The 19210-nt window shown below is 60.4% G+C and overlaps 4 protein-coding genes across 5 annotated transcripts in view; 2 read left to right on the top strand and 2 right to left on the bottom strand.

Annotated features, from left to right (window-relative positions):
- Positions 1-237: 237 nt before the first annotated feature.
- TMOD4 (tropomodulin 4) lies at positions 238-5039 on the top strand. Of its 2 annotated transcripts, none has more exons than XM_058821631.1 (10): positions 238-422; positions 931-1065; positions 1141-1297; positions 1950-2072; positions 3037-3126; positions 3904-4034; positions 4175-4282; positions 4429-4572; positions 4650-4794; positions 4951-5039. In XM_058821631.1, the coding sequence occupies exons 2-10, from the start codon at positions 943-945 to the stop codon at positions 4971-4973; spliced, it is 1044 nt and encodes a 347-aa protein (XP_058677614.1). In that variant the 5' UTR covers positions 238-422; positions 931-942; the 3' UTR covers positions 4974-5039. The 2 variants fall into 2 exon arrangements, with proteins under 2 accessions (XP_058677614.1, XP_058677615.1); XM_058821632.1 differs by having other exon boundaries at positions 4746-4794; positions 4951-5024.
- SCNM1 (sodium channel modifier 1) lies at positions 5033-8251 on the bottom strand. Its single transcript, XM_058821633.1, has 8 exons — positions 8137-8251; positions 7519-7589; positions 7348-7436; positions 6999-7087; positions 6663-6748; positions 6006-6121; positions 5807-5915; positions 5033-5189 (listed from the first exon to the last, which is right to left on the bottom strand). Exons 1-8 carry the CDS (start codon positions 8185-8187, stop codon positions 5090-5092), a joined length of 711 nt encoding a protein of 236 aa, XP_058677616.1. The 5' UTR covers positions 8188-8251; the 3' UTR covers positions 5033-5089.
- A 171-nt stretch (positions 8252-8422) lies between these two features.
- Positions 8423-10575, top strand: LYSMD1 (LysM domain containing 1). Its single transcript, XM_058821585.1, has 3 exons — positions 8423-8607; positions 8821-9095; positions 9479-10575. Exons 1-3 carry the CDS (start codon positions 8512-8514, stop codon positions 9630-9632), a joined length of 525 nt encoding a protein of 174 aa, XP_058677568.1. The 5' UTR covers positions 8423-8511; the 3' UTR covers positions 9633-10575.
- Positions 10576-10778: 203 nt separating this feature from the next.
- The window catches only part of ARHGEF11 (Rho guanine nucleotide exchange factor 11), a 36921-nt gene continuing 28489 nt past the window's right edge, over positions 10779-19210 (bottom strand). Inside the window, exons 31-41 of the mRNA XM_058821584.1 lie at positions 19075-19150; positions 18288-18458; positions 17761-17848; positions 16966-17061; positions 16607-16677; positions 15599-15871; positions 14652-15233; positions 13011-13103; positions 12308-12579; positions 11597-11825; positions 10779-11150 (exon numbers count right to left, since the gene is read on the bottom strand). Coding sequence (XP_058677567.1) covers positions 11125-11150; positions 11597-11825; positions 12308-12579; positions 13011-13103; positions 14652-15233; positions 15599-15871; positions 16607-16677; positions 16966-17061; positions 17761-17848; positions 18288-18458; positions 19075-19150 — 1977 coding nt within the window. The 3' untranslated portion in view covers positions 10779-11124. The remainder of the gene's footprint in view (positions 11151-11596; positions 11826-12307; positions 12580-13010; positions 13104-14651; positions 15234-15598; positions 15872-16606; positions 16678-16965; positions 17062-17760; positions 17849-18287; positions 18459-19074; positions 19151-19210) is intronic.

Genomic DNA, 19210 nt, shown 5'->3' with positions numbered 1-19210 from the left:
ACCCGCCTCGAGCTTTGTGGGGTTTATAGGACTGGGGACGGATCCGTGCCCCCCTCACCTTTCCCTGTATCCCCCTTTTATCTCTGGCCATTTTTGGGGTCGGAGCTTTGTGGGGATTTATGGAATTTGGGAAGGATCCGCTCTCCCTGTCCCCCGCGGCCGTTTTTGGGGTGGCGGGGCCGGGGCGGGGCCCCCCCGTTCCCGATAAGGGCCGGGACGCGGATCCGCCCCTCCGGGCCCGAATAAAGCGCTGATCTCATGCCCCGCGCGGCCCCAGCGCTCCGGGATCGGCCCCGGCGTTCGGGATCGCCTTCGGGATCGGCCCCGGGGCTCCGGGATCGGCCCCGGCGTTCGGGATCGCCTTCGGGATCCGCTTTGGGGTCGGCCCGGGGCTTTGGCACCGGCCGCGGGTTCAGCCCCAGGTACGGCCGCGCTGTCCCCGCGCTGTCCCCGCCGTGTCACCTCCCCCTCCCCCTCCCCCCCGCAGTTTGGGATTCGGGGATCCCGGAGCCGCTCCCCGAGGAATTCCCGCGCCGCGAGGGCGGCGGGGCGCGGCAGGTGCGTCCCCAGCCCCGCCACGGGGACAGCGCGCAGCGAGCGACACTCGGGGGTCGCGACATTCGGGGACTCGCGGTTTGTCCCTCCCGTCAGCCCCGACGGGGCCGGGACTGGGGGGTGAGGCAGGAGCGGGATGTGACCCTGGGAGGTGACAAAGGTTGGGGACACCTTCTGGGGTATGCTCGGTGTCCCCAAGCGCTGTCGCCACAGAGGCGGCACGGCCAGGTCCCGCCGCGTCCCCTCGTGTCCCACGGTGTCCCCAGAGCCCGGCAGGGCTGGCCCGAACGGGGTCCCCCCGTGTCCCCGCCCTGTCCCCACCGGTGCCACCCCGCTGTCCCCCCGTGTCCCCACGGCTGTCCCCGCTGCCCCCAGGTGCCCGCGGCCATGACGCCGTACCGGCAGGAGCTGGAGAAGTACCGCGACATCGACGAGGACAAGATCCTGCAGGAGCTGTCCCCGGAGGAGCTGGCGCAGCTGGACGCGGAGCTGGCCGAGATGGACCCCGAGGTGGGCGCGGGGACAGGGCGGTGGTGACACCGGCGATGGTGACACCGGCGGTGGTGACACCGGCGCTGTCCCCAGAACGTGCTGCTGCCCGCGGGGCTGCGCCAGCGCGATCAGACCCACAAGAGCCCCACGGGCCCGCTGGACCGGGACGCGCTCCTGCAGCACCTGGAGCGGCAGGCGCTGGAGGCCGAGGAGCGCCAGGACCTGGTGCCCTTCACCGGCGAGAAAAAAGGTCTGGGGACGGCGGGGACAGCGCGGGGACAGCGGGGGGACGGGCTGGGGACACGGAGGGGACACGGAGGGGACACGGAGGGGAGCGGGCCCCCAGGCTCGGGGATATTTTATATTTAGCTCGGCCTCGCCAGCGGCTCGGGTGTCCTGGGCGAGCTGGGCCCCCGCCAGCCCCGGGCACGGCCACCAGCCCTGGCAGTGTCACCTCCTGTGTCACCCCCTGTGACAGCAGTGCCAGCCCCGGGATGGTCACAACCCTGTGACAGCAGTGCCAGCCTCAATGAGGCCACCCTGATGATGCCACCTGAAGCCGTTTGTCCCGTGCCCCTGTCCCCAGGGAGGCCGTTTGTCCCCATGTCCCTGTGACCCTGTCCCTGTCCCTGGAGAAGCCGTTTGTCCCCATGTCCCCATGTCCCCTGTCAATGTCCCCCTGTCCCCAGGGAAGCCGTTTGTCCCCATGTCCCCTGTCAATGTCCCTCTGTCCCCAGGGAAGCTCCATGTCCCCATGTCCCCATGCCCAGGGAAGCCGTTTGTGCCCATGTCCCCATGTCTGTCCCTGTCTCCAGGGAAGCCGTTTGTCCCCACATCTCTGTCAATGTCCCCAGGGAAGCCGTTTGTGCCCATGTCCCCTGTCAATGTCCCCCTGTCCCCAGGGAAGCCGTTTGTGCCCAAGGCGGCGGCGCCGGCGCTGCCGCGGGAGGAGCAGGTGACGCTGGAGCCGGAGCTGGAGGAGGCGCTGGCCAACGCCACCGACGCCGAGATGTGCGACATCGCCGGTGAGAGGGGACAGGGGACACAGGGGACAGCGGGGACACAGGGAATGGGATTGGGAATGGGATTGGGAATGGGATTGGGAATGACGCCAAGATGTGCAACACCGCCGGTGAGGGGGGACAGGGGACACAGGGGACAGCGGGGACGGGATTGGGATTGGGAATGAGGCCGAGATGTGCGACATCGCCGGTGCGCGGGGACACCAGAGGGGACGCAGGGGACAGAGGTGACAGAGGTGACAGCGGGGATGGGACTGGGGAACGGGGATTGGGATGGGAATGAGGACACGGATGGGGTTGGAATGGGGTGGGATTTGTAAAGGAGGGGGATTTCCATGGGATTTCCGTGGGACTCCCATGGGACTGGGATCTGGCGGGGCTGGGGTGGGATTCCCACGGGATTTCAATGGGACGGGCTCTGCGCAGGCCGGGATCCCCGCGGGGCCGGGAGCGGCACCAGGACGGGCCTCGGGTAACGCTGTCCCCAAGGGCTGTGTCACGGTGTCACTGCCACACACCTGAGCGCCACACGTGTCACCGTGTCACTGCCACACACCTGAGCGTCACACGTGTCACCGTGTCACTGCCACACACCTGAGCGCCACACGTGTCACCGTGTCACTGCCACACACCTGAGCGTCACACGGTTTCAGTGTCACCCGGGGACACTGAGCACGAGGCCAGCACAGCACACCTGTCCTTGTGTCACATACCTGAGTGTCACACAGTGTCCCCATGTCACTGTCACACACCTAAGTGTCATACAGATCCCTGTCACTGCTGTCCCCATGTCGCACACATTGTCCCCGTGTCACACTCTGTCCCCTCTCCCCATCGGTGTCCCCTCAGTTAAGGCAGCTCCGACCCCACCTTTGGCTCCCGGTGCCACCTCCCCGGGAGGACAGCGGGGCCCTGCGTCCCCTCCCTGTGTCCCCCCGGTGTCCCCAGTGTCACCGTGTCCCCGCAGCCATCCTGGGCATGTACACGCTGATGAGTAACAAGCAGTACTACGACGCCATCTGCAGCGGGAACATCTGCAACACCGAGGGCATCAACAGTGAGTGACAGGGGGACAGGGATGGGGACAGGGGGACATGGGACATGGGGACAGGGCATCGACAGTGAGTGACAGGGGGACAGGGATGGGGACAGGGATGGGGACAGGGGGACATGGGACATGGGGACAGGGCATCAACAGTGAGTGACAGAGGGGACAAGGGACAGGGATGGGGACATGGGGACAGGGCATCAACAGTGAGTGACAATGGGGACAGGGGGACATGGGGACAGTGATGGGGACATGGGACAGGGGGACAGGGCATCAACAGTGAGTGACAGAGGGGACAAGGGACAGGGATGGGGACATGGGGACAGGGCATCAACAGTGAGTGACAATGGGGACAGGGGGACATGGGGACAGTGATGGGGACATGGGGACATGGGACAGGGGGACAGGGCATCAACAGTGAGTGACAGAGGGGACAAGGGACAGGGATGGGGACAGAGGACAAGTGCCTCTACGGGGTGGTTGGGGCAGCTTTTGGGGATCAAACTCGTGTGTCCCTGAGCGCTGTCCCCATGTCCCCACGCTGTCCCCATGGTGGGTGTCCCCATGTCCCCACGCTGTCCCCACGCTGTCCCCATGGTGGGTGTCCCCATGTCCCCACGCTGTCCCCACGCTGTCCCCATGGTGGGTGTCCCCATGTCCTCACACTGTCCCCACGCTGTCCCCATGGTGGGTGTCCCCATGTCCTCACACTGTCCCCACGCTGTCCCCATGGTGGGTGTCCCCATGTCCCCACGCTGTCCCCATGCTGTCCCCACGCTGTCCCAGGCGTGGTGCAGCCGGACCGGTACCGCCCGGTGCCGGACGAGCCCCCCAACCCCACGGACGTGGCCGAGACGCTGCGGCGGCTGCAGGACAACGACCCCGAGCTGCAGGACGTCAACCTCAACAACATCAAGGTGACACAGGGGTGACACTGTCCCCAAAGTGTCCCCAACGTGTCCCCGGGGGGGCCTGGGCAACCCCCAGCTTGGGTCCCCAAGGCGCCAGGTCCCACCCCAGCCCCGAGGTGACCCCGAGTGTCCCCGGCTGTCCCCAGGACATCCCTGTCCCCACGCTCGAGGCCATCTGCGGGGCCATCAAGACCAACACCCACGTGCGCAGCCTCAGCCTGGTGGCCACGCGCAGCAACGACCTGGTGGCCAACGTGAGTCCCCAAAATGTCCCCAAGTGTCCCTGCACGGGTTCACCCTGTGCCTGTCCACCCATCCCGGGGACGCCAAGGGCAGTGTCCCCATGGTGCCACCTTGGTGCCACTCTGGTGCCCTTCTGGTGCCACCGTGGTGTCCCCAGGCGGTGGCCGAGATGCTGGAGCAGAACCAGAGCCTGCAGAGCCTCAACCTCGAGTCCAACTTCATCACCAGCGCGGGGATGCTGCGGCTGCTGGGGGCCCTGGGGCGCTGCCACAGCCTGAGCGAGATCCGCCTCGACAACCAGGTGACAATGGGGACAGGGACAGTGGGGACAGGGACAGCAGGGGAGGTGACAGTGACCTGTCCCCACTGTCCCCGCAGTGCCAGCGCCTCGGGGACACGGTGGAGATGGCCATGGCAGCCACCCTGGAGCAGTGTCCCTCCCTGCTGAGGTTCGGCTACACCTTCACCCTGCAGGGCCCGCGGGCACGCGCCGCCGCCGCCCTCACCCGCAACAACGAGCTCCGTGAGTGCCACCGGCGCCACCCATGTCCCCAGGTGTCCCCAAGGGTCACCCGGGGGTTCCAGAGCTGACCCCACCCTTGGAGGGAGCTCCTCAATGTCCCCAAGCGTCCCCAGGGCTGGCACTGTCCCCTGACCCCCCCCTTTTCTCTGCCCCCAGGTCGCCAACAGAAGAAATCCTAAAAACCCCCCGAGCTCAGGAACCGCTGGGAATAAAGTGGAAAAATGGTGCAAAAACGTCCCAAAAAATTCCCACTTTATTCCCGGGGCTCTGGGGACACCTGGGGACACCCGGGGCGTCAGGCTGGTGGCAGCGGTGGCGGCTCCTCCTCGTCGGAGTCGAACTCGGCGTTGCCGTCCTTGACCCAGTTCCCAGCGGGATCCTGGAGCCAGCCCCGGCTGGGACACAGGGAGAGGGAGCTGGGGATTTCCTGGGGCTTTGGGGAATTTTGGGGATTTTTCTGGAGTTTTTTGGGATTTTTGGGGTTTTTTTCAGATTTTTGGGTTTTTTTTGGGATATTTTTGGGTTTTTTGGTTTTTTTTTTGCATATTTGGGAGGAATTTTTGTGGGGATTTTTTGGGGGGCATTTTTAGGATTTTGGGGGATTTTGGGGGGCTTTTTTGAGGATTTTTTGAGGATTTTTTTGATTTTTGAGGCTTTTTTGGGGCTTTTTTTTTTGAATTCTTGGGGATACCTAGGGGATATTTTGGGGGGATTTTTTGTGGGATATTTTTGAGATATTTTGAGGATTTTTTGGGGCTTTTTTTTGGGATTCTTTGGGATAATTTTCGGGGATATTTTGGGGGATTTTTTATGGGGATTTTTTGGGGCTTTTTTAGGGACTTTTGGGGAATTATTTTTTATTTTTTTGGGGGGGGCTTTTTTGGGATTTTGAGGGCTTTTTTGGGGGGGGATTCTTGGGGTTACTTTTGGGGATATTTTGGGGGATTTTTGCGGGCATTTTTTTGTGGGACATTTTCGGGATTTCCCCTGTAACCCCCCGCTCCCGACCCACCTGCGCAGGTGCAGGTGGTGCCGCAGGATCCGCAGCCGCTCGGGGCTCGGCCCCTCTTTGGGGCTTTGGGAACTCCCTTTCCTTCCCCGCCCGCGGTCCCTGGCAGCGCCTGCGGGAGGAGGGAGGGAGCGGCTGCCGGGAGCGCCGGGACTGGCAATTCCCGGGGATGCCCTGGAACGGGCGGGCGGGGTCTGCTCACCCTCTCTGTGCGCGGGGCTTTCGGCATTCCCGGGGCTCCCTGATGGCTCCGGCGGCGTCGGGGAATTCTTTGGGATCATCCCGGGGATCCCGGCCCGGGAGCTGCTGCCCTTCCTCCTGGGAGAGGGAGAGGGGTGAATCCCAAAACATTCCAGAACTTTCCCCGCTGTCCCTGGCTCCCTTTCCCACCTTTTCCCGTTTGTTCCTGGTTTTACCTGGTATCCCTGAGCTCCTTTCCCATCTTCTCCCATTTTTCCCTGTTTTCTTCCCATCTTTCCCCATCTTTTCCCATTTTCCTCTTGTTTCTCTATTTCCCCCATTTTCCCCTGTATTTTCCCTCCATTTTCCCCCACAGCCCCATTTCCCTCCGTTTTTCCCCCATTGCCCATTTCCCCCATTTTCCCCATGTGTCTTCCCCTGGTTTTCCCCCATTTTGCCCCATTTCCCCATTTTCCCTGTTTTCCCCATTTCCTCACCTGTCTCTCCTGCAGCAGCTGTTGTACGGGGCCATTCTCAGCATTTTCCCGTTTTTGCCCATTTTCGCCCGTTTTTACCCCATTTCCTCACCTGTCTCTCCTGCAGCAGCTGTTGTACGGGGCCATTCTCAGCATTTTCCCGTTTTTGCCCATTTTCGCCCGTTTTTACCCCATTTCCTCACCTGTCTCTCCTGCAGCAGCTGTTGTATGGGGCCGTTGTCAGCAGAGCGCTCCGGGCCAGGCGGCGTGTCCGGGCCAGCAGCGGGGCCTGTAGGACACGCCCACTGAGCCACACCCACCGCAGGCCACACCCATTACAGACCACACCCACCACGACCACACCCCCACACATCCAGGCCGTGCTCACTTAGGACGTGCCCAGAGGCCACGCCCCCACAGAAACCACGCCCGCCCAGAGCACCCGCATAGGCCACACCCACTGGGGAGACGACCCCCACGGAGACCACGCCCATTTGGTGTCACACCCTTGGGGCCACGCCCAGCCAGGCCACACCCACCTGCACACCTGGGCCCTCCTGCGGGGTCACCTGGGGTCCCTCCGGGGTCACCTGGGGACAGCGCGGCCGCCCGAAGGAACGGAGCAGGTCTGGGACACAGGAGATGGGGACACAGTGAGGGGACAGGGACAGGAAGGGGACAGGGACACAGGGACAGGGACATGGTGAGGGGACAGGGACAGGAAGGGGACAAGGACACAGGGACAGGGACACTGTGAGGGGACAGGAATGGGGACAGGGACAGTGAGGGGACAGGGCACAGGGACATGGGGACAGGGATGGGGTGAGAGGACAGCACAGGTGACAGCACAGGTGACACAGCACAGGTGGCAGGGCCACCCTCACTCACTGTCCAGGTGCTTCCTGCCCGCGCGGTGCAGCAGCAGCGTCTGCAGGGTGTCACACACGGGGCGCTGGGGACACAGCGAGCACGCCAGCCTGGGGACAGCGCAGGGACACTCAGGGACGCTGGGCACAGCTGGGGACACCGCGGGACACCGGGGACATCACAGACCCTCACCTGCCATCGCGCAGCAGCAGCGCCTCGTCCTCGGGGATGGCGCTGGCCAGCAGCTCGGCCACGCGGCGCCTCTGGGGACACGGGGCCACCACGGTCACCCCCGGCACCGGAGTGGCCCCAAACTGTCCCCAAACTATTCCCAGACTGGCCCCAAACTGTCCCTAAACCGTCCCCAAACCGTCCCCAAACCATCCCCAGACTGTCCCCAAACTGTGCCCAAACCGGACAGCCCTGGGAAGCGCTGAGGGGACAAAGTGGGGCCGGGGAGGGACCTGGGGGACCTTGAAGGGACTGAGGGGACACAAAGGGACCCAGGGAAGGGTTTGAGACACCCCAGGGAGTTCAGGAGAGAGTTAGGGACACCGCGGGGAGGGTGAGGGGACACAAAGGGACCCAGGGAAGGGTCAAGGGGACAAAGGGGGACCCAGGGAAGGCCTCGGGGGGGACCCAGGGAAGGCCTCAGAGGTTCCCAGGGAAGGCCTGAGGGGGACCCGCGGGGCTCAGGCCGCGGCCCGGGCGTGAGGCCGGTGGTGGCGGGGGAGGCCGGGGCTGGGCCCGACGGTGCCGGGGGGTGCCCGGGGGGTGTCCGGGGAGGGGTCCCGGGGGTGCCGGCCCCACCTGCAGCGCCCCGAGCGGCCCCGGGTCGCTCTCGTCGCGCTTAAAGGACATGGTGGGCCCCGCTAGGCCGCGGTCTCCATGGCAACCGCCACGGCCGCTTCCGGGTAGCGCTTCCCAGCGGACAGCCGGCGGGAGGAACCGCCAATCAGCGAGCGCTCAGCGCGGCCCCCGCGGCGTGATGGGAGTTGTAGTTCGAGCGCGGGGAGCTTCCGTGGGAATGGCGGCGGAGATAGCCCGGGTGGAACTACAACTCCCAGGAGGGGCCGCGAGGCCGCGCCGGTTCGGCGGGGCCCGGAGCCGAGCGCTCCCCGTGAGCGGCGGGGCCGGGCCGGGAGTCCCGGCCGGGAGCCCCGGGCCGGGAGCCCCGGGCGGGCCATGGCGGGGAGCGGCGGAGCCGGGGCGGCCCCGCGGGAGCACCGCCTGCAGCCCGGGGACACCCTGCAGGGGCTGGCGCTGCGCTACGGCGTGACGGTGAGCGGCCCCGGGGACACCGGGGGGACACCGGGGGCAGGGAAGGCCATGGGGGTCCCCAGGGGTCATCTCGGGCCGGTCCTGACCCGGTTCGGTTCGCCTGCCCGTCCTGGTCCGTGTCCTTATCCCTGTCCCCATCCCTGTCCCTGTGCTGGTCCCGTTCCATCCCTGTCCCCGTTCTGTCCCCGGTGCCATCCCGGTCCCGTCCCGCAGATGGAGCAGATCCAGCGCGCCAACCGCCTCTACTCCTCGGACAGCATCTTCCTGCGAGCCACGCTGCTCATCCCGGGACAGCGCGACAGCCCCGGCGACACCGGCGGGGACACTCCCGGCGACATTCCCGGGGACACTCCCGGTGACAGCCCCGGGGACGGCCCCGGCCGCTCCCGGCGCGACCTCTCGGCCTCGGATTTCCTGCGGCGCTTGGACGCCGAGATCGGGCGCTGCAAGGAGGCGGCGGCGCTGCGGCTGCAGGGCCCGGGCCCCAGGTGCGAACCGGGGGGAAACGGGGGAAATTCGGGAAAAATCAGGGGCAAACTGGGAGGGAACTGGGGAGGAAAATCTGGGGGAAATCTGGGAAAAAGCCGGGGCGAACTAGGGGGAACTGGGGGAGAAAAATCTGGGGCAAAATCAGGAAAAAAATGTGGAAAAAATTGGGGTGAAACTGGGAGAAAACTGTTGAAAATTTGGGGGGAAAATTTGGGGAAAATCTGGGGGAAATTGGGATAAAATTGGGGGGAAAATTGGGGTGAAGCTGGGAGAAGACTGGGGTACACCAGAGGGAAGCTTGGGGATGTGGTGGCGCTGGGGCCGTGGCAGTGCCATCCCCCGTGTCCCCGCTGTCACCGTCTGTCCCCGCGTGTCCCCACAGCCCCGGGCCAGCCGGGGGTGGCCCCGCGTCCCCCCGGGTGTCACCGACTGTCCCCGCGTCCCCTCGGGGGGCCCGGCTGGGACCCCGACCCCTCACCAGGACCCCGCGGGCGGCCGCGCTCAGGGACAGCGAGGACGAGATCTTCACCTTGTGACAACAGTGGGGACACTGGGGACGCTGGGGACGCTGCAATGTGACATCAGAGACATCTGGGACGAGATCTTCACCTTGTGACAACAGTGGGGACATTGGGGACACTGGGGACACCCAGGACGAGATCTTCACCTTGTGACACCAAGAACCCGACCCTGGGGACACCTGGGATGTGACACCGGGATGTGCCACCAGAACTGACCTCGGAGGTGCCACCAGGAGGTGCCACCGCTCCTCGCTGCCATGGACCCCGAGGGGACACTTTGGGGACTTTGGGGAGGTGTCCTGGTGTCCCCTCCCTGTCCCCGTTTGGGGCCGCAGGGACAGCTGGGAGCCCTGGGGACGGGGACGGTGACAGTGCCACCTCCCCTGCCAGCTTGTAAATAAACCGGAGCATTGTCACCGCTGGGCTGTGACACCCCTGGGGACAGGGTCACACACCCTGGGGACACTGTCACACCCCTTTGGGGACAGTGTGACACACCCTGGGGACCCTGTGACACGCCCAGGACATTGTCACACCCGCCCTCCCAGGGGCATCTGGGGACATTCTGGGGACACGGTGCCCCCTGGGATGGGGCTGGATCCCAAAATTCCCAAACCTCATTCCCAAATCCCCAAATCCCAAACCCCCACCCCAGGATTGGGGACCCCTCCCACATGTAAAAAGAACCCCAAAATCCTATTAAAAAAAACCCAAAATCCCATTAAAAAACCCCAAATTCCATTAAAAAAAAACCCCAAATTCCATTTAAAAAACCCCCAACTCCCATTAAAAAACCGCACCCAAATTCCATAAAAAACCCTCAAAATCCCATGAAAAAACCCAAATCTAATTAAAAACTCCAAATTCCATTAAAAAAAAAAAAAAATCCTAAAAAAAACCCCTGAATCCCATTAAAAAACTCAAATCCCATTAAAAGCCCCGAATTCCACTTAAACTCCCCCCAATCCCATAAAAACCCACCGAAATCCCATCAAAAACCCCAAATCCCATTAAAAAAACCCAAATCCCATAAAAACCCCAAACCCCACAAAACCCCCAAACTCCATTAAAACCCCAAATCCCATTTTAAAACCCCCAAACCCCACAAAAACCCCAAACCCCACAAAAACGACTCCAGGCCTGGGACCCTGCCCAGCTTGCAGCGCCCCCCGGGCTCTGTATTTATAATATTTATATTGGGCCCGGGTTTGGGGGCAAAACCCGGCATTTGGGGCAAACCCGGGGTCCGGGGGCACCCCTGGGCTTTGGGGGGACGGCGCCACCCCCCGATTGTCACCGTGTCACCCCCGACTGTCACCCGGGGGTATTTACAGCGTTGGGGGGGTGTACGTACATATTTATAGGGGATTTTGGGGCAAAAAGGGGCAATTCCCAACAAAGTGCATTTGTCCGTCTGTCCGGCCGTGCGGGCGGAATTCCCGCCGGAATTCCCGGGGGGGGGGTTGGGGGAGGGGAGGGAAATTCCAGCCCATCCCCCCCCGCCGGGTCAGAGGTGGGCGGGGCCGTCGCAGCCTGCAAGAGAAGGGGGGAAATAATGGGGGGAAAAATGGGGAAAATGGGAAATTAACGGGGGAAATAATGGGGAAATAATGGGGGGAATGGGAAATTAATGGGGCAAATAATGGGGGGAATAATGGGGGGAATAATGGGGAAAATGGGAAATTAACGGGGCAAATAATGGGGGGAATAATGGGGAAATAATGGGGGGAATAATGGGGAAAATGGGAAATTAATGGGGCAAATAATGGGGAAATAATGGGGGGAATAATGGGGGGAATAATGGGGAAATTAATGGGGGAAAAATGGGGGAAATAATGCGGGAAATAATGGGGAAAATGGGAAATTAACAGGGGAAACAATGGGGCAATAATGGGGAGAATGGGAAACTAACGGGGAAATAACGGGGTATGGGCAAGGTGACACAGAGGGGACATTCCGGGTGCCCCGTGGGCTCTCACCTGCGCCGGGGGCGGCAGCGCCACGGAGTGCCCCGTGTGCCCCGTGTGCCCCGTGTGCCCGCGGGGCCGGGGGCGAGCGCCGGGGGACACTGGGGACGGCGCTGGGGACGTTGGGGACACTGGGGACGGTGCTGGGGACGGCGCTGGGGACGTTGGGGACAGCGCTGGGGACGGTGGCGTCGCCCCAGCCCAGCGAGCGCAGCAGCTGCCGGTGAGCGGCTTCCATGGCCTGTGGGGACAGGGACGGGCTGGGGACAGCTGGGGACAGCTCAGTGTCCCCCATCCCCTTGATGTCCCCCCGTGTCCCCATTCCAGGACCCCCTTAACGTCCCCACCTCCCCATCCATGTCCCCAGTGATGTCACCCTGTCCCTGGTAATGTCCCCAGTGTCCCCAGTCTCACCCCCAGGCTCAGTAGTTTCTATTGATGTCCCCATTGCTGTCCCCAATGTCCCCATTGCTGTCCCCAGTCTCACCCTGAGGCTCAGCAGTTTCCCAATAATGTCCCCACTGGTGTCCCCCCATGATGTCCCCAGTGTCCCCACGGTGTCACTCACCCTCAGGCTCAGCAGTTTCCCATGGCTGTCCCCATGTCCCCATGATGTCCCCATGATGTCCCCACGGTGTCACTCACCCTCAGGCTCAGCAGTTTCCCAATAATGTCCCCACTGTCCCCATGATGTCCCCATGATGTCCCCACGGTGTCACTCACCCTCAGGCTCAGCAGTTTCCCCCGCAGCTCCTCCAGGGTCCCCAGGATCAGCTCTGCGTCCCCAGGGATGTCTCCAGGAGTGTCCTCAATGTCCCCACTGGTGTCCCTGGGCGTGTCCCTGGTGTCCTCAGAGCTGTCCCCAACGTCCCCGTGGGTGTCCCTGGTGTTCCCAGAGGTGTCTCCGATGTCCCCAGAGCTGTCCCTGGTGTCCCCAGGGGTGTCCCCTCCTGGCCGGGGGGGTCCCGTTGGGAGGCTCAGGTAGAAGAAATTCCCTGCATGAGGGACAGGGGACATCAGTGGCCACTCCTGGTGGCCCAACTGGGGTGTTTGGTGTCCCCAGAGGATTTTTGGTGGCCCCAGAGAACTTTTGGTGGCCCCAGAGGATTTTTGGTGGCCCCTTTTGAGTTTTTGGTGGCTCCTGAGGATTTCTGATGGCCCCTGGTGGGGTTTTTGGTGACCCCAGGGATATTTCTGGTGCCCCCAAAGAGTTTATGGTGGCCCCTTTTGGGTTTCTGGCGGCCCATTTGGGTTTTTGGTGGCCATTTTTGCGTTTTCGGTGGCCCTTTTGTGATTCTGATGGCCCTTGATGGGTTTTTGGGGGCCCTTTTGGGTTTTTCGTGGCCCTTTTTGGGTTTTTCGTGGCCCTTTTTGGGTTTTTGGGGCCCTTTGGGGGTTTTTGGGGGTGGGGGGAGGGGCCGGTTACCCTCGGCGCTGGCTCCGCCTCCTTCCCGCAGCTCGGGCTCTGATTGGCTGCAGCCGCGCGGGGGCGTGGCCTCATCCGGCCCCTCCTCCTGGGCTGGGCCCCCCAAAAAAAGGGGGGGGGGGGGAGGGGAGGGGGGAGCAGCCCCGCCACCGGAATGCGGTAATTAGCACCCAATTAGTTAATTGGCACCCAGTTAGTTAATTAGCACCCCAATTAGCTCATTAGCACCCCCAATTAGCACACGAAATTAACTGGCACCTGAAATCAGCACGCCGAAGTTAATTAGCGCCCCTAATTAGCACCCAGCACCCCGAAATCGGCACCCGAGGTTAATTAGCACCCATAATTAGCAACCCAAACTAATTAGTGCCCAGCACCAAAAAGAAGCGCCCCAAAATACCAAAATTAGCGTTCAGAACCCCAAATTAGAACCTCAAATTCATTAATTAGCACCTCAAAATCAGTGCCCAAAATTGATCAGCACCCAGAACCCCAAATCAGCACCCAAAATTAATTAACACCCAAAATTAATTAGCACCCAGCACCCAAAGCTGGGGCCCCAAAATTGGCAGCCAAAAGCAGCACCCCAAAATTGGCACCAGCACCAAGACCCAAAATCAGATCCCAAAATCAGAACCCCAAATCAAAACCCCAAAATCAGACCCCAAAATCAGAACCCAAAATCAGATCCCAAAATCAGATCCCCAAATTTAAAATCCCAAAATCAGAATTACCAAAATCAGAACCCCAAATTTAAAATCCCAAAATCAGAATTCCCAAAATCAGCGCCCCAAATGAACACCCTGAAATCGACACCCAAAAATCAGCACCAAACCCCAGAACCCAAAATCACGAACCCGAAATCGGCACCCAGGGAATGAGACCCCAAATTGGGGAAAAGGGCTGGGAATGGAATGGGACCCCAAACCCCAAAAATGAGCAGGGAATGAGACCCCAAATCTGGGAATGAGACCCCAAATCCTGGAATAAGCCCCCAAATCCCAGCAGGGATCCCGTCAGGCACTGCAGGGAATTCCCATTGATTCCCCCACAAATCCCACCCCAAATATCCCAAAATTCTCCCAATCCTGCCCCAAATCCACTCCAAATCCTGCCCCAAATCCACCCCAAATCCCCCCAAATTCCTGCCCCAAATCCTGCCCCCCATCCTCCCAAATCCCCCAAATTCCTGCCCCAATTTCCCCCAAATTCCTGCTCCAAATTCATGCCCAAATCCACCCCAAATCCCCCCAATTCTCACCCCAAATCCCTCCAAATTCCTGCCCCAATCCCCCGAAATTCCTGGCCCAAATGCCCCCTAATTCCTGCCCCAAATCCCACACAAATTCCTACCCCAAATCGTCCCCAAATTCCCCCAAATCCCTGCCCCAATTCCCCAAATTCCTGCCCCCAATTCCCCGAAATTCCTGCCCCAAATCCATCCCAAATCCACCCCAAATTCCTGCCCCAAATCCCACACAAATTCCTGCCCCAAATCCACCTCAATTCCCCCTAAATTCCTGCCCCACATCCCCCAATTCTCACCCCAAACTCCCCCAAATTCCTGCCCCAAATCCACCCCAAATCCCCCCAAATTCCTGCCCCGATTCCTGCCCCAAATCCCCCCAGATCCCCCTTTACCTTTCCGGTTGATTCGGATCCCGTTTTGCTCCGGCCTCTCCGGCCCTTCCTGGCTGGACACTGGGAATTCCCGGCCGGACATTGGGAATTCCCGACTGGACATCCCGGAATCCCGGCCGGACATCCCGGAACCCCGGCCTGACACCGGGAATTCCCAGCCGGACGTGGCCGAGTCCTGGCTGGACACCGGGAGTTCCTGACTGGACACCACCGAGTCCTGGCTGGACGTTGGGAATTCCTGGCCGGACCCTGAGAATTCCCAGCTGGACGTCCTGGAATCCTGGCTGGACGTTGGGAATTCCCGACTGGACATCCCGGAATCCTGGCTGGACACCACCGAGTCCCGGCCGGACACCGGGAATTCCCGACTGGACATCACCGAGTCCTGGCTGGACACCGTTGGGAATTCCTGGCTGGACACTGGGAATTCCGGGCCGGCCGTTGGGAATTCCCGGCCGGACACTGGAGGGTCACTGCCCTGTCCGGCCGCTCCGGCCGTGGGCGTCTGTCCGTCCTCGGGGTCGGGGTCGGGGTCCCGGCCCGGCCGGAGCCTCCGGACAATCAGGAGCCGCAGGGTCTCCACTGGGAGTGGGGAGGGAAAAACGGCATTTGGGGTTTCCCCAAAAAAAGGGAAAAATGTCCCTTGGGAAAATGCCCCGGGATGGGGGAACAGAGGGAGGAAAAAGAGGAATTTGGGATGTTCCCGAAGGGATGGGGAAGAGAGGGAGGGAAAAATGGCATTCGGGGTTTTCCCACAAAAGGGAAAATGTCCCGGGATGGGGAAGAGAGGGAGGGAAAAGCGGGATTTGGCGTTTTCCCCAGGAAACAGAGGAATGACAATTGGGGGAATTTGGGATTTCCCCATGAAACAGAGGAAGACAGTTGGGAATTTGGCATTTTCCAAGGGAACAGAGGAAGGACAGCTGGGGGGATTTGGGATTTCTCACCGTCCTCCAGCGCTGCCTCGACCAGTCTGGTGCTCCCTGGGCATTTGGGGGTGCCCGGGCCGGGGTCGGGACCCTCCGGGATGGGGTTGGGGTCCCTCAGGCCGGGGCCGGGGTCAGGGTCGGGGTCCCCCGGGTCAGGGTCGAGGTCTCCAGGGTCGGGGTCGCCCGGGTCAGGGTCCTCCGTGTCGGGGTCCCCAGCCCCGGCCCCGCGCGGCTCCTCCAGCAGCTCCTGCAGCGGCCGCGCCCGGCCCGAGGGCTCGGGGTCACTGCCGGCTGTGGGACAGGGACAGGGACATGGTGGGGACACCGTGACAGCAGGGACAGGGACAGGGACAGGGACAGGGGTCACTGCCGGCTGTGGGACAGGGACAGGGACATGGTGGGGACACCGTGACACCAGGGACAGGGACAGGGACAGGGACAGGGGTCACTGCCGGCTGTGGGACAGGGACAGGGACACCATGGGGACACTGTGGGGACACCGTGACAGCAGTGACAGGGACAGGGGTCACTGCCGGCTGTGGGACAGGGACAGGGACATGGTGGGGACACTGTGACAGCAGGGACAGCGGGGACAGTAGACAGGGAGGGGACAGGGACAGGAACGGAAAGGGACAGAGAGGGGACAGGGACAACAGGGACAGGGAGAGGACAGGAACGGGGACAGGGACAGGCAGGGACAGGAGGGACTGACATGGACAGGGATGGGAATGGGGACATGGTGGGGACACAGACAGGGACAGCTGGGACAGCACAGCCCCAGCAGTACCTGAGGAGCAATCCTCGGGACAGGGACAGGGACAGGGACAGGAGGTGACAGGGACAGGGACAGCACAGCCCCAGCAGTACCTGAGGAGCAATCCTCGGACAGGGACAGGGACAGGGACAGGAGGTGACAGGGACAGGGACAGCACAGCCCCAGCAGTACCTGAGGAGCAATCCTCGGGACAGGGACAGGGACAGGGACAGGAGGTGACAGGGACAGTGACAGCACAGCCCCAGCAGTACCTGAGGAGCAATCCTCGGGCTCGGTGTCTCGGGCCAGCTCCGGGGACACGGCGGGGTCCGGCAGCAGCAGGCTGGGAACGGGAACGGGAACGGGAATGGGACAGGGACAGGGACAGCCAGCCCCGAGTCCCCACGCCAGGGACCCTCTGGGGACACCAGGAACCTCCTGAGCTCCATCCCATCCCCATTGCCATCGCCATTATTCCCATTCTGATCCCCGTTATTCCCATTCTGATCCCCGTTATCCCCGTTATCCCCGTTATTCCCGTTATCCCTGTTATCCCTGTTATCCCTGTTATCCCTGTTATCCCTGTTATTCCCGTTATTCCCGTTATCCCCGTTATCCCCGTTATCCCCACCTGGCGTTCCCGCTGCCCTCGCTCTGTCCCTGCTTTGGTGGCCCCGGGAGGCTCCTGGTAGCTCCTTGCACGGCCTGCTCCAGCAGCTGCATCCACCTGCAATGGCAGCAGGAATTAATTAATTACTCATTAATTACAGGCTCCTTGCACGGCCTGCTCCAGCAGCTGCATCCACCTGCAATGGCAGCAGGAATTAATTAATTACTCATTAATTACAGGCTCCTTGCACGGCCTGCTCCAGCAGCTGCATCCACCTGCAATGGCAGCAGGAATTAATTAATTACTCATTAATTACAGGCTCCTTGCACGGCCTGCTCCAGCAGCTGCATCCACCTGCAATGGCAGCAGGAATTAATTAATTACTCATTAATTACAGGCTCCTTGCACGGCCTGCTCCAGCAGCTGCATCCACCTGCAATGGCAGCAGGAATTAATTAATTACTCATTAATTACAGGCTCCTTGCACGGCCTGCTCCAGCAGCTGCATCCACCTGCAATGGCAGCAGGAATTAATTAATTACTCATTAATTACAGGCTCCTTGCACGGCCTGCTCCAGCAGCTGCATCCACCTGCAATAATTACACACGGGAATTGCACACGGGAATTAATTACACATGGGAATTACACACAGGAATTAATTACACATGGGAATTAATTACACACGGGAATTGCACACGGGAATTACACACGGAAATTAATTACACATGGAAATTAATTACACACGGGAATTACACACGGGAATCACACAGGGGAACCCCAGCCCACCCCAGGAATTTTCCAGGCTTTCTCCTCACGTGTTTTTCTCCGAGGACGTCAGAGCCACCAGCTCGTAGATTTGGGGTCCCAGCTCCGAGGTGCAGATGATGAACAGGGCGCGCTTGTCTGGGGAGGGGGGACACAAAATTCCCAAAATTCCTCATGTTCCCAGATCCAAAATTCCTCCCATTACCAGCCCCAGAATTCCCAAAATTCCCAGAATTCCAGCATTTCCTGCTCCCACCTGTGGCCATGGAGCAGATGAGCCGGAGCTGAGCTCCAGGACAGGCCCGAACCCCCATTTTCCCCCAAAATGCCTCCTTTTTTACACAAAACTCCCATTTCCCCTCGAAAACCTGCAGAATACACAAAATTCCCCCCAGAATTCCGGGAGTTCAGAGATTTTCCCTGCCCACCTGCAGCCATGGAGCACCCAGCTGATTACAGAGCTGAAGCCCCATTTTCCCCCAGTTCTTCCCCCATTTACCCCATAAAAACCCCATTTTTTTACAGAAAATCCCCATTTTTTCACCCAAAACGCCCAATTTTCCCCCGTTCTGTTCACCTGTGGCCACGGAGCGCACGAGCAGCGAGCTCAGCTTGAGCACGGGGCTGAAGCTCTGCTTGGTGTCGGGGGTGACGCCCAGGCCGCCGCGGCTGTGACATTTCAGCAGCCACCGCTCGTCCTGGCGCTGCAGCAGCACCAGCAGCTCCTCCAGCAGCAGCACGTGCAGCTCTGCCAATTGCAGGGGCATTTGGGGAATTCGCGGGATTTTTGGGGATTTTTTGTGATTTTTTTGTGATTTTTTTGTGATTTTTTTTTGGGATTTTTTGGATTTTTTTTTTTGGGGGGGGAATTTTTTGGGGATTTTTTGGGGGATTTTTTTTTGAGTTTTTAGTGATTTTTTTTTTTCAGTTTTGGGGGGATTTTTTTTTTTAATTATTTTTGAGGATTTTTTTTTTTGTTTTGGGGATTTTTTTGGGGGGCAATTTTTTGTGAGTTTTTTTTTGGGGGGGGCTTTTTTATTTTGGGGGATTTTCTGGGATTTTTTTAATTTTTGGGGATTTTTTAGTGATTTTTTTTTTCAGTTTTTGGGGGAAATTTTTTTAGTTTTCAGGATTTTTTGGGGGATTTTGGGAGGGTGTTTTTTTAATTTTGGGGGATTTTTTTTGTGATATTTTATTGATTTTTTTGCAGTTTTTTGGGGATTTTCTGGGGATTTTGGGGGATTTTTTTTTTGGGGGGGGGATTTTTGTGATTTTTTTAAATGATTTTTTTTTCAGTTTTTGGTGGGATATTTTTGGGATTTTTCAGTCCATCCCAGTCCCTCCCAGTTCCCCCCAGTCCGTACCCACGCTCTTGTCCTTGCCCACTCTCCAGGACAGGGGTCCCTCGTGGATCATCCGGTGCGAGGTCAGGTCCAGGTTCTGAGGGACCAAAACCCATGGGAAACACCCCAAAACCCATGGAAAACACCCCAAAATCCA

Source organism: Ammospiza caudacuta, chromosome 30 (genome assembly GCF_027887145.1).
Source record: "Ammospiza caudacuta isolate bAmmCau1 chromosome 30, bAmmCau1.pri, whole genome shotgun sequence".
NCBI classification, from domain to species: Eukaryota; Metazoa; Chordata; class Aves; order Passeriformes; family Passerellidae; genus Ammospiza; species Ammospiza caudacuta.
The sequence above is the reverse complement of the archived record's forward strand: the minus strand, read 5'-3'. Positions and strand labels throughout refer to the sequence as shown.

Bases quoted from the DNA above. Each gene is read 5' to 3' on its own strand.
- TMOD4 (XM_058821631.1), top strand. From the start codon at position 943: ATGACGCCGTACCGGCAGGAGCTGGAGAAGTACCGCGACATCGACGAG. The intron at 4,283-4,428 runs GTGAGTCCCCAA...TGGTGTCCCCAG, and splicing joins GCAACGACCTGGTGGCCAAC to GCGGTGGCCGAGATGCTGGA. The intron at 4,795-4,950 runs GTGAGTGCCACC...CTCTGCCCCCAG, and splicing joins CACCCGCAACAACGAGCTCC to GTCGCCAACAGAAGAAATCC.
- LYSMD1 (XM_058821585.1), top strand. From the start codon at position 8,512: ATGGCGGGGAGCGGCGGAGCCGGGGCGGCCCCGCGGGAGCACCGCCTG. The intron at 8,608-8,820 runs GTGAGCGGCCCC...CCCGTCCCGCAG, and splicing joins CGCTGCGCTACGGCGTGACG to ATGGAGCAGATCCAGCGCGC. The intron at 9,096-9,478 runs GTGCGAACCGGG...GTGTCCCCACAG, and splicing joins CTGCAGGGCCCGGGCCCCAG to CCCCGGGCCAGCCGGGGGTG.
- SCNM1 (XM_058821633.1), bottom strand. From the start codon at position 8,187: ATGTCCTTTAAGCGCGACGAGAGCGACCCGGGGCCGCTCGGGGCGCTG. The intron at 7,088-7,347 runs GTGAGTGAGGGT...CCTGTGTCCCAG, and splicing joins GGGCAGGAAGCACCTGGACA to ACCTGCTCCGTTCCTTCGGG. The intron at 6,749-6,998 runs GTGGGTGTGGCC...CGTGTCCTACAG, and splicing joins AGGAGGGCCCAGGTGTGCAG to GCCCCGCTGCTGGCCCGGAC.